This window comes from Chamaea fasciata, unplaced genomic scaffold (genome assembly GCF_029207755.1).
Source record: "Chamaea fasciata isolate MVZ Bird 193981 ecotype frontalis unplaced genomic scaffold, bChaFas1.0.hap1 SCAF_8, whole genome shotgun sequence".
NCBI lineage: Eukaryota > Metazoa > Chordata > Aves > Passeriformes > Sylviidae > Chamaea > Chamaea fasciata.
In genome coordinates, this window is record NW_027094093.1 from 22,570,980 (window position 1) to 22,584,775 (window position 13,796).

The 13,796-nt window shown below is 39.3% G+C and overlaps 1 protein-coding gene across 2 annotated transcripts in view; it reads right to left on the minus strand.

Moving 5' to 3' along the window:
• The window catches only part of TANK (TRAF family member associated NFKB activator), a 28,386-nt gene extending 15,326 nt beyond the window's left edge, over positions 1 to 13,060 (minus strand). Inside the window, exons 1-5 of one of the 2 annotated variants that reach the window (XM_066190068.1) lie at positions 12,977 to 13,060; positions 12,274 to 12,412; positions 7,903 to 8,049; positions 4,666 to 4,774; positions 3,714 to 3,826 (exon numbers count right to left, since the gene is read on the minus strand). In XM_066190068.1, coding sequence (XP_066046165.1) covers positions 3,714 to 3,826; positions 4,666 to 4,774; positions 7,903 to 8,001 — 321 coding nt within the window. In that variant the 5' untranslated portion in view covers positions 8,002 to 8,049; positions 12,274 to 12,412; positions 12,977 to 13,060. The remainder of the gene's footprint in view (positions 1 to 3,713; positions 3,827 to 4,665; positions 4,775 to 7,902; positions 8,050 to 12,273; positions 12,413 to 12,976) is intronic. The other variant, XM_066190069.1, reaches the window with a different exon arrangement.
• Positions 13,061 to 13,796: the final 736 nt, after the last annotated feature.

A 13,796-nucleotide genomic window follows, 5' to 3' on the forward strand; every position in this document is an offset into this window, starting at 1 on the left:
CAAAGGCAGGTCCCATTATTTTTCCCTAAAATGTGCTATAATGGCTGGGTTCAGTGGCTTCCTGAAACAAACGGTCAGGTAGTTTCAAGGAAGAACACAATTCAACAAGATGAACTATAAGTGGTTTCAAGGAATATTAACTGTGACTTTTAACAGCTTCCCCACAAACTCTTCTCTATTATTGGGTAGAGATAGATTAAACAGATAAAGCAATAGGAGAAAAGGCCATCAATACCAGAATTTCTTATATCTTATATTAGGGCCTAATCCTACCGCACACATCATACCAGCAACAAAGAACAGCTAAATGCACAGCATTATCAGCCAGCAAAAAAATCAAGTACAGCTTTCTTTGCGTTAAAGATAGGAAACAAAGTGACACTAGTGAAGCTGGTATGGACTGGAACATGGAACTCACAAGACTGCTGCAGTAGCTGCTCTTAGTTATGTAATCTATTTTAGCCCCATAATTTAGAACATAAAGATGGCTACTATATGTCTGCCATTCCTCTGCTTATGTCCTGCACAAAAAAGAAGAGCTAAACATTTATTGCAGAATGAAGAGTTTTGTGTAACATTTGCATCATCCATTCCTGACACAGTTTCCTCCTCCTTTTCATGGCACAAGACATTCTTGACAAACAAATTCCAGAGTGTTTAATACTGAGATTCTTGAACCAGCAAAATGGGATCATTAACATGTTTTCTTGTAACAGGAGTTGACTTTAGCTTCATGTCTTACTGAGTTCACAAGGATTCTGATGTATGACTGTACTAAAAAGTGGAAGCTTGACATCATCTCATCTCATCTCCAAGGTTTTTGCTTTGCTGCACAGCTTTGGCTCTGAGACAGTAGTGGGATACCAATTCTTCCTACTTAACAAAGTTTAGCCAGGGTCTCAAAACTAGGCAGCAATATAGGCCCCTTTGGTCTTCTCAGGCAGAGGGCTGAAAAATTCTGGTAATCTTGTATATAGTTTGGTAGTGACCACCAAGCCAATCTGGCACACTCACCTCTTTCAGTGAAGACAAATGTGAACAAAAAAAAAATCCTAAAGCGTTTTGTGACACAGGCAACAGACCTTGGCAACAGCATATAAAATACATATGTATGGCCACCTACTAGAAAACAAAGAAAAGATAGCTTTTCCCTCATTTTAAACCTCTGAAATTTCAGCTCCAATCATGCATCTATTATAATCAATTCAGGATTTCTATTAATTTTACTGTAGGACAGAATACAGCCCACTGAAAAATCCCACTGGACTTAGCAAATGACAGTTTCAAAAGGTATCAATAAATCCAAGCATCTTCTGCCAAGGGAGAGACTCTGAATTTCAAAGACACTGTAGAGGACAATGGCTGATGGAATAATTTATTTGGTTTAGAGCAGAATGTGGATAGAATATGATTAGAAAAAATACAGAATATGGTTAGAAAAAATATTCTTTCAAATAGAATATTCAAACTTCCAAATGTCAATACCTGAAAAAGCCAATACTTTATTGAGTAATGTACTAGAAAACTATATACCACAGGATGGTGGATTTTGAGTTTAAGAGATGTCAAAATATGACATCTGGGAAAAAAAAAAAAAAAGCACAGGAAAACAGGAGACACTCATGGTATATCCATTAATAAATTCCCAGATCTTATTAATAGTTTCTATCTATTCATTAACTCTCAACAGATGTCTCTTCCATGTAGTTGCCCAATTTTCCCTTGAAGCATGAATTCCACTGGCTTACTGTGGGGTTTTTTAATTCAATAAAATGATAACTTGTGTAGAGACACTGCTGTGTACCTTCAGTCGTAGCCATGAATTGCATGGCCAAGACACAACCAGAGCTAGTACAAGTGTGTGTGCCTCTGCTGTGCTATCTGGACATTTTTGTATCACTTTTGCCAGATCAGTGCAAGTTTACTAAACACAATACCAAACATTACGGTCCTCCATGCATTGGAAGGATGGTACAGATATATCCATGTGCTTCTGCAGAAGGCAGCCTTTGTCCAGTCAAACATACTTTCCTCAAGCTCCATGCTTTTCCCCAGCAACAGGAACATAGAATAGGCAAGGTCAACACAACCTTGCAGGGGTTTAAATCTCTACACATCCCCTCTAAAAAGACCTTATTTGAATAGCAATGTGCCTGGGTTTAAATGCACAACCATGCAGACAGACTTACATAGTTCATTCCGCATGGAGGTATTTCAGAAATATTTCTGTTCATGGAATAGAAGAACGAAAATCCAGATGATATACCTGTTGCTGAGAGGTAACTGCAGTAACGGGCTACACAAAATAAATATGCAGATAAAGAAAATTACCTACGTTCCATTAGGAAAATAGTTCCAGAAATAATGATTCCAGCTTCTCATGCATTGCCTATAATCTCCTGTAGAGATCACATTATTTTAGTGTTTCCCCATAGGAAAAGCAGATAACACAGCTTCCTTTCATTCCTAACTCCTTATATGACTAGGTTGCTTAAAGTTATTGTTCTTTAGTAAGCATTCAGAAAGAAGAGCATGAAATAGTATAGTTGGTCAGATTTTCATGTGCAACCATAAGATATCATTTTTATCCAGCTCAAGACAGCAAACTGCAAAATTATGCAAAGATGTTCCATCAAAAAATTAACTCTTCAGCTGTGTTTTAATCCAAATAAGTGCAAAGATTAGAAAAGAAATGACATAACTACAGATTCTGGTGTAGAAAAATTATATAAAGACTTTATTTTAAATAGAAAAGGAGTGTATATAAATATTTGCTGACAGTATGTTTAAAATGTTTGCAAAGGCTTAGTCTCATATAAGATTCCTTCAGGATAACCAAGCAAGCACCAGTAATCCAATGAAATTACTTTCAGGATCTAATGGAATTACATTTCTAATAAAAAATGTGTTTCTGTGAATTTAGCATAATTAATTTGTTTGTAGCTTAGGAAATAAATCCTGAAATTGATTATTTTTAATTCTAATGCCTAATTTCTCACAAAGGTCTTTTTACAACCCTTGCAAAGTCTCTGCTGTGGAGCTATGGAGATTCACATTCAAAAATAAGAGACTTTATGTTACAAGACAGTTCTCACAAACTACAGTGAGATGATTTACAATAAGAAAATGTCCATCTCTGACACTGTCTTTCCTCAATGTGTAAAATCCATTCGAGGCAGTTCCCAGCTATTTTGGGCTATTACTTTACTCTTACTCCTATAACACTTAATTGGATGTAGTGAAAATCTTAATGTTAATTCAGTGAGAAGATGCAGAAGAGACATCATCTTAACACTGGCTATCTAAAAAACCCGAACAAATCAGCATCTCCAGAGCAATGGATCATTCACTCCCCACTCCACAATTTTTTGAGTGCAGATTCCCCATTTCTTGCAAAAATACAGAGACCGTTTGCAATGCTCTTATAAGAAAGAAAAAGCCCTTCTTTGAATTTTGGCAAGTTAAGAAATAAATAAGCAACCAAGTTCCTGCTTTATGATCAAAACTGTTCTAGAGAGCTTGATGACCAGAGATTTCACTGAGAACAACTAAAGATAACGCTGAGTTCACCTAAACGGGCTGCAGCAGCACAACACTCATGTGGCACATGCACTTCATGTGCAGGTCAAAGGCACCAGTAAAAATCTCACTTATCTTTTAGGTTCTCATAGTATAATCACAGCACAAAAGTGAACTTACTGCAGGTGACATACCTTTAGGAGTTTTTCTCTCTGCTTTGCTATGTTCAGTTTTTCAGAGAGCTGGCTGAAAGGTAAGTTGGATGTTTCAATGTCTTCACGCATCAGAATGTAAGGATGTGCATTGCCTGAAATGAAAAAAAAAGCAACTGACTATCGCTGCATTTTTCACAGTCAGCTTCTAAGTACACGCAAAATTAAAAGAAGCTAGACTTATATTAACTTCTTTATGTTCTTTGAGCCTTCAAATTTAACAAGCAAGAGATGCTAAATTCTGTGCTTAGAGACAATGCAAGACTAAATCAGCAATAAAGAAATGCACATGTACTCTTAAAAATAAAAGTCAGCCACTTTGCTAGTATTTATGAAAACCAGGAGTGTTAGGCTAGTGTGAATAAATATTTAATGAGCATGGCAGATTAACACATGGTTACTTTGACTCTTTTCTCTTATTTGTGTAATACAGTCAAACAGTGAAAAATTATCCATCAATGACTATTTGATTTGAAAGAGAATTACCTGCTTATAAAGTTTGGGTTATGCAATAAGATTTGCACCACAAGACTCATCTAACATAAAAGACATAATCATAGCACTTGCATCTAGAACAACCTGAGATAAACTTATTAACAGGTAAGGGTAAAAATAATTATGTAACAATTTTTAAAAAAATGTAGTGAATGATTTGAACCCATATTTTCATAACTTTTATTGGCTTCAGTGTAAGCAGATTCTACCTCTATAGAAAATCTCACCATTTCTTGAAGAGGATAAAGAGAGACCCCAGAAGTGTTAAATTTTATAAATAGATCTCGAAACGGCACATTTGTGTTAACTCTCACATTCACAGGAAAGTATGATACTCATTTGAAATATGTATATTGTAAAAACTGAAGTAACAAAGTCAGAACTATTCATCAGTGCAACACAGCATAAAAAGCAATAATGTGCAAACTGGAGTACATACCTCTATTAGCATTCAGAGCAGCCAACTGTGATTTCAGTTTTGCAATAATGCTGTTTTGAAGCTCTATCTTTTCCTGCTGTTCACGTATTTGCTGCATGTAGTTTTCAGTCTGCAAATATAATTTAATTAGCATTAATCTTACTCTGTTTTGACTAGGGGTCTCCTCTTTGGCATATAAAAAACAGCTCTGATTTTTAAAGATAACTGTAGTTGTGGTCCTCTGTGTAAAAACCTTTGGCAAGTCCATCTTTCAGGGACTGTACTGATTAGAAAAGGTATTATAGGAAATAATCCCTGAGTTTTAATAATTCTTTCAGCTGTGACAGTTGTAACTTTTAAATTAGGATTCTTCATTTACAGATGTAGAATACATCAGGCTTAAATTAAAGTTTTAATATTCTTCAGAATGCTTGTCAGTTAGTTTACCTATAGAAAAATGTAATTTTCTCCCCATGTTTTCTACAAATTATATAAAAACAGGCTTTTAAAAAGATAGATTTTAAATGGGAAGCAACAACATTGTTTATTCCATACAACAGATACTCTATAAACCATTTTGACTGCCTATGAACAGTTTTGTACGTTTCTTTGAATGTAGTGGACTAGTTTTTCTAACCTACATAATGGGGCTGGGGAGGAAGGTAAGCAAAAAGCCCCATCCTTTGTCTCCAATACTCCAACTCATGCTATTAATAGGCCATACAGACTCCTCTAATAACACTGCTTGTATTTCATCAAACTATAAATTTTGGTAGATAGTCCATTAATTGAATGAATGGCCAGGTGGCAGGAAGATGCTAACATTCAAAACTATTATTTCATTAGCACATGCCTAAAGCTGCAGTTACAGCAGTGCTAAAAACAAGCAAGAAAACTTGTGAAATCCCAACAAGAAAACTTTCAGGAATGCACTGAATTTTCCTGAATTAGGAATATGTCTATTACTGAACAGGTCACCACCTGTCACCATCTGGGACAAGACTTAGCATTGTTTTCACGTCTATTCATAGTTTACCCATAGTGCTATATCTAATTCTCAAATCTCAGCCACAATAAAATTCTATACCCTCCTACTGTCCGCTGCGTTTGTCTGTAAAGCAAGCAAGGAAAAAATCTACAAGCAAAATTGATTTTAAAAGGGCCAGGTAGTAGTTGGTAGTAGTTGTACTAAGAGAGGATTTTTTTTTTTTAATTTAAAAAAAAAAAAAAAAAAGTGATCAAAGAGCAGTACACTCCAGCAGCTATAAGAGACCTCATGAAGCAGAAAAATCACTGAGAACCAAATTGAAAATGTACAACAGCAATGTCTTGTCAACACTTCTGTACAGAGCACAGACATGACAGCTAAAACAGACAGAAGAGAAGATGCTTTTGACAGCCAGTGTGCACAAATTATTCCTTGAGTCAGATGGCAGCAACAAGTTACCAACTAGAAGATCTGCATGACAACCAACCATCCATCTGTATCAAACACCATCTGGCCGAGATGACTCTGGCTTCTGTGTGCTTGACATGGCTCCCAGCTCTAGAGACTGGCAAAACAAGTGGCCTACCGGTAACTTAAGTAGTAAACTGTTAACAACAGCATGGTGGACAATCCAACAGTGTGTGGAGGCCACACAATGAACAGAGGAAGTTACTAGAGTAAAGCACTGTACAAAGGTCATTCAAAAAACAGGAGTTTGGTAAAAAAAACAACAACAAACAAACAAACAAACAAAAAAAAAAAAAAAAAAACCCCCCCAAAAAAACCCCAAGTAATTTTAGTATCAACTCCTCTTGAAAAAAATTCTTTTGAAATCATAAAATTCAAAAATTTCTTTTGAAATCATAAAATTCAACTACTGAAAGTTTGATTAGGACAAAGATTTAAACTGGTAGTAATCTTTTATCAAAGGCTTTAAATTTTTAATTTCTGAACCAGTGAAACTGCAGAGAGCAATCTTGCAAGCATTTAGGTCACTTAGCACTGATGATCTCACACTTCTCTGGCTGTTTTGCATAGACCTTAGAAGGACCATCTGATCTTGTACTCGATGCCTTGTTTCTTGGTCAGAAGATTCTTTCATGTACTTTCAGATGATTCAGGAGTATTAACTTAACTGCCTTTCCTTCAGATAGTTAATAGTTCACCCTAAGAGACGGAATTTAAAAGATCCCTAAATGTTCTAAAATGTCTTACCTTTTGTTAATTAGTTGCACTTTCAGCACAAAAATCACACTACTTACATTTGTTATGTATAGAAATCTCTACAGATTTACACCAGGACTGCTGCAAGACTATAAATAGAGACAGACTGCACAGCGGATGATTGCACACATGATTGACTTGGAATGTGTTCTGTGATGCCTTGGCTAGTTTATTTTGCCACACAAGGAGATGGCAAGATTGGGCCCAGATATCAGAGTATTCTCTATTGGTTCCTTCCCTGCCTCCAATTCTACTACTGCTTCATAACTTGACACAGAACATGGTTCATCGGCCCCTGAACAAAGTCCCAGCCTACCAGCTCTACTGAGTATCTGAAAGTCCTGTAGGAACGAAAACATTCAAGCCTCCCTGTAACAGTGGATACACTGCTGGGCAGAATATGCATGATAAAATAACTATGACAAAGCCCAAACGTGATAGCATTGAAATATGCTGTCCGTACTTGAGAAGTTCTAGAGGAGTTTCGACTGAACTAATGTTTTCTGCAACAGACTAACTAAAACTTGAATGGTGCTTCTTACTGGTCAGAATGCCTCCAGAAACTTTCTGTTACTTCATTAAAGAATAAATATACAAGTTATTATTTTTAAACGGGGAATACTTATTCTAGAAACTTTCAGGTACATTTGTCACAAAAATTGTTGAAGCTATTTATATTAATAATATAAAAAGTTTATTTTTAAGAATGCAAATTAAATTCCAAAAAGTACTTTGTTAAAATGCATTTTTTTGTATATTTTGCTGTATTTACATTAGAAGACTTCATTAATCCTCCAATACAGACAACACTTTTCCAACCTTTAAAACTAATTAAAAAAAAAAAATCCAAGGTCAAAACCCCACCTACTAAATTCAAAGCCTAATACGTACTTTGCAGTGTACTGGCATGGTTTCAAAATGGCAATTTCCAACTTTAACAGATGCACTGAAGTGTGCATAGCTAAAGTGAAACTGGTATCTACATGTACTACCATCCTCCATGGGAATGATGGCTTCAAAGATAGAATTCAGATTCCAACACCTACTTTTTGCTGTAGTTCTTTCACAGCATGGTCCCTATCCATGCATGCTTGTCGATAGGCTTCGTAAGCTCTGTTAAGCTGCTCTCCAATGTTTTTGTCCATAATTCCCAACGTTGTTTCATCACTGGAAAGACGGTAAAGTTAACAGACCTGAAAAGTAATCACAAGGAAAAAGAGAGAACACTGAGAAACAGCAGTATATAACTAAATTCATTTATAGCATGACTTGTACCAATGTTGTATTCAACTGATACGTGCAGTATGTTTGACCATTAACAGCATAGCTTGAACTATAACAGTGTTCATCTCAACAGTTAATTTCATGTCCAGGAATAGGTTTAAACAAAAGACAAACAAAAGCAGCTTAACTGTGAATCAAATTCTGGATGTATAGAATGTGTAAATGTATCTGTAGTTACAGTGTTTGAGACTGAGACTTAAAATGGGAGCAGATTACCAGTTACCTGATTTTATGTGATCTCCGAAAGTTTAACGTTTGCGTAATTGTGACATAAAGACAGCATTAATAACCAAAGCTAAACTCAGCTTTTGGCATTGTGCAGAAAAACCACGCTATAAAAAGCCAGTGTTCAGAGATAGAGGAGTCCTGCAACTTTATTTGAATAAAGGGATGAAGAGAGTCCACTGAGGCACACACCTGTGGGGTTTTCTCACTCGAGGTTTCGGAGGGTGCAGCTGCTTTTTATCCCGAACTCCCACTGCACGTTGCCGTCTTCCTTTCCCCGTTGGCTGAGGTACTAGGAAGGCTCAGCCTTCCCGAAACGCCTACCACATATCCCCCCTTGAACCAACTGTTTTACCCCAAAGTTCAGAAATTCAGGCTTGTAAGGACCCATTTGTCTGCTTCAGGAGTCAAACTGTCTGGGCTCTGCAACAAACTTGCTGCTTGAAGTTGGTAAAGACATTAAGATCCATTCCAAAGATCTTAACACCCATACCCTCACCCATGGAATTGTTTGTAAAGACATTAGCACACATCTTTCCCATCAGCATTAAGAAATAAAAAGATAAAAACTCAATTAGGTCACACAAACCTATCCTATTCTGTGTTAAATTTGAAAATGTCAACACAAGCTACCCTAAGGTAGAGTTAAAACATCTTTTATCTAAGAATCAATGATACCAACCAGTACAAATTATCAAGACTTGGACCTTTTCACACAATATTATGAACTTTTTACACTTTACGTACAATTTCAGTAACAACTCCCAAAACTACAGCTCATGAACTTTGACACATAAGACTAGACCACTATTAAATGAGAGACTCCAATTTCAAGAATTTTGCAAACACAGGTCATTTGCTTCTATAATAATATATGATACTCATTTTAAGATCAAAATTTAGCATAATACAAGTACAGTAGGGAATGAGTTAGTGAAGTCTCAACCCCAACCCCACGGCTCCTGATAAAAAAGATAGCAGCGCTAAGAAAAAAAATAAATTAGCAATTTCATCTCTCCTGGTATTTAATGCAGTGTAGGCTGCTACTATCATCTCTCACTATCTCTTAGGATTATGCATAAACCACATATATTACTAAAGAAAGTCACATGAGGATAAGCCCAGCAAGAAGAGTATGAGGGCAACTTGCCTTGGACACTGCTCTAAATTCTGAAGATTGCAGCTTGAAGATTTTGTTCATGTTTCCTTGCTTTTGAATATCTTCCCTATTGTAGGGCTTGAATACAGAAATGTCATCTGACTTTTCTAGAAGGTTCAACAGAGTACTGGATGGACATCACACTTTTTTGTCCTGCAAATTTTATTTTATTGATTTGTTCCTACAGAAAAAGAAATTGTATCTCACCTCTGGCATGGCTGTACTTTAATAGCAGCAAAGCAAATTCTTTTACAACTTGGAATTTTTAGGGAACCTTCGATGCAACAAATGTTACTGGAATCCAAGTTTACAAGTTTTGCATAAAAGGCCTATATTGTTTCACATGAAAGGCTTTGTTTGTTTTGGCTTGTTTTGTTTTCCTAAACATCAGTTCAGTAGTTTACAATCTCTAACTGTGCATACTGTCTCAAAACATTGTTAGTAACACCTGCTACCTCGTCCACCTCTTTCCTCCCCTCAACGGTATCCCTTCACTAAATGGAATATTCATGCTCATATCTGGGGTATATATGGCTAGACTTTCTTTCCTTTTCAAATGAAGAACTGTTCTATGTAGTTCAATGAATAAAATCAGATATTATATCTGCCTTCAGGGACAGGTGTTAAACTGCAGAGGGCATTGTTATAGCTGAAAGTGACTGTGAAAGTGTGTTCTCACAATTTTTAAAAGCTTGCGAAGTTTGCATCAGTATTGATTTTGTACTCCTCTGAAATCCTCCACTGTTAACAACCTACCTAGTAAATGGCATGTCCTTTACATATAAGAGATAACTACAAGAAATGAGTGCAATGGGATTTAAGAAATTATGTTCAGTTTCTAATGGAGAGAATAAGGCACAGCTCCATGTGACTCACAGTTCACAGAAAATGAAGGTTTTAATTTCATTCATGCAGACTCAAATCTCCATTTGAACAGCAGTATTTAAAACTATTATCCAATATCCAGCCTTTTAGTCATGTGACTGGGAACATTAACAAAAGAGTGCTGCTGTCATCTGGACTGATGATATCAAAAGTAATTGATCCAACAGGCAGAACTGTAGCACAGTGCCTGATTTTCTACTTGGTATGGAAAAATTACTCACTGGTAGCTCCCTAAACTTCAGACTCCATGCAGTAAGAAAAGATCAGTGAAAGTCATTACTAGTGATACTTTAAGATGGCACTGTAACTAGAACAGTTTGTCCTATCTTCGCCCCATACCCTAGACATTCTTCTTCAATCTTACCCTTGCCTTTCTTCAAGCATGGGCAACCTTGCTGTAAACTGTATCAGCAAACCAATCCAGTTTAAAACTAAATGTATTTTTGCTGCATTAGTTTTAATGCAGGTCAGATCCACAGATCACTTCAAATGGCACGATAACACGAGGAAGCCTACACAGGGACAGAAATCCACAAAAGGCAGACAGAACTCCTGTGTTCAACAGCAGCACTGGCTTTGAGTTGTAACATTAAGTCACAGTTATGTAACAGTGTCACAAGTCTGCACTGCCACTGAGAAGGATAGGCCAGCCTTCCCCTATCTCTGGCCATGCATTTTTGCTGCTTACTGGTACCGCTATCAGTACTTCCATGCTACACAGTTGAGTATGCCAAAGTAGCTCCCTACTTCCTCAAAAAAGCAACAACAAACCCCCTAAAAAAACCAACCTCGAAATTAAAACTGGAGCTAGCTCACTGCAAGGCTGCTGGAGCACTACTACCAGCACAAGGAGGCAGTGGGAACATGCGACTAGCCGTGGGCAGGACTGCTGCAGTCTAGATTTAGATTGGATTAAACTACTCTGTAGTCACACCCCGGGTTGCCTGCTGCTGGAATAAATAACTGCTTCTTATGTTATCTGTCTCATATCCAGAACTCCTTGCAGTTAGAAAAACTGGCTCATTTTCCTGCTTCTCCTCCATAGGCATCAATATTTATCAGGGAATTTGCCAACTGTTCCTTGTCATTTACCCTTCTCCCTGCATCCAATGAGGAGGAAAAAACTCCCTTCCAACAGGCCTAAAAAAACCCCCCAAAAAACCAACAAACCAAAAAACCCCAACCCAAATATCCCTGCTATTTTAATCAGTTAGGATTCGTTATGCTGCATCCAAATGGCAGCTGGAACATAATTCAGCTCAAAGCTGACAATCCTGATCTTTAGCAATTTACATTCTGGATATTCATTAGATCCTAAAGACTTTTGCAATCATTAACAGCAATATGTAGTCAGCAGAGATGCAGCATTTTGTAATGCTGCATTTATTCTAACAGGGAGAGAATTAGAGGAAGAGATTAATTACAGAGGTTGTCCTGCAAGTGTGAATACCTGTGAGTGCCATGCTGCTGGAACCGTGGCAATGACAACTGGAATTTTGTATTTGAGTGAAGACTTGTACACTGGATAACCACTGGGTACAGCTAATGTTGTAAGACAAAGTTCTAAATAAACACACCAAATGAAACCTCCCGATTATCTTAAAAAACTTGCTTCAAATCAGAAGCATTTTGTTGATATAAGTGGCGGGAGAAAAAAGAAATAGTAATATGCATTTTCTTAGTCAAGTGCCAAAAAATATCCAACACAAAGATTAGCAACATATTTCTGCTGCAATCCCAGCTCCACAGCTCCCTAGTTTTCATACTAGTTTTCATATTGCCTCAAAAACTACCTTAAATTCTGAAAGAAAAGTTTTAGCTAATCACGTGTATATGCACATTAATTCATAATACACTTTCCTACCTCTCATAGTTTCATGAGAGATGAGAACACAGGTGCCATCCAACCGCAAGTACTTCTCTACATATTTCTGCTTTCAAAACAGATTTTTCGATTGCTCTATTTTGTAAGTTACACTGCCATCATCTTGGGAACTGGAAGCCTGTTGAGGTAATCATTTGTGAGAGACTGAGAGAGCTCATTGAACTTTTTTGTGTTTTGTTTCTTCCCTTATTTTTTTCTGAGTAGATACAATTCCGGCTTTGCCCGACGGCGGATGCGTCGTTAACACAGCAGGAGCCCCTCACGGCACAGCAGCGTTAGAACTGGGCAGCCCCGGCGCGCTCAGGGCTCGGCTGGTGATTCCCGGAGCGCTGGGGTTCGCTCCCCCCGCCACGCTGCCGCTGCCCGCGGGGGCAGCCGCCTCTTCCTGCTCCTGCGCTCGCCCGCCCGGGCCATCGCCTCCCGGCAGCGAGCCCGCTCATCCCGTCCCCCGACTCCCCGCTCCCGGAGCGCCTCCGCACGCAAACCACGCGTCCCCGGCCCCGTTCCCGAGCCGGGCCGAGCGGCGCCGAGGGGGAAGCGGCACCCCCGGGAGCGGGGGGCGGAAGGGCGGCCCGGGAGCCCCCGGCTCGGGATCCCCCGGTCCGCGCTCCGGCCCTGGGCCGAGCCCCGCCGCTCCCGGGAGCGCGAGGAGCGTGTGGTTTCCAAAGCGACTCCGACTTACGAGCGCCTCACGGAGCCCGCGGCCGCTCCCGGCACAGGGCGCTCGCTCCTGCCTGGGCGCCTTAACCCAGGAACCAGAACCGACTTCCTGCCCTGCCTCTCCCCGCCCTGTGACGGGGCGCTGCCCGCGCCGCTCCCAGGTCGGGGCAGGGCAGGGCAGGGCAGGGCAGCGGCCGCCAGAGCCGTCGGGTTCGCTCAAGGATGGGAGCCTGTCCGCTCGCCTCCGGCTGTCGGACAGTGCTTCTTCTGTCTGGCTGCAGAACACCCCTCAAGCAGCCTCTGTGCTGCTCCCGATATCCACAGCCCCTTCCTATTTCTGTCTTTCCATGACTTAGAGTGATATAACAATGGTTACATTTGTAATATGCTTTTCACGCACAGGGTAGGTTCTCTCTGAATGGTCTGTTGTAGGTTACTACAGAGACATTTCCCCGCCTGCTTTTATTGCATGCAGGCAACGAATAATCTAGGTAAGAATAACGGAAACACAGTTTTAATTTTGCTACTGCTACAAGCCCTTCTCTCCCTAGGTCACATTTGTAAATACAACTTTTTTTCCTGAAGGTGTGTAGGAGGATGGGAGCTGATGGGAGAACCTTGTTACGAACCTGCCCAGGGTACCATCACAAAGAGCCAGCGGCGGAGAAGCACTATGGATTTTGAATTAATCTCGGCTGTCTCGGAACCCCAGTGAACATATTCATGCAGCCGAGCTGTGGTGTTTCTTCTAGGGCAGAGCTTTTTGCTTTGCCCACTCACAGTTCAGAACCTGCATCCCAGCTACCACAAGCCACCTACCCTGGGCGTCTGCCCTTGGAAGC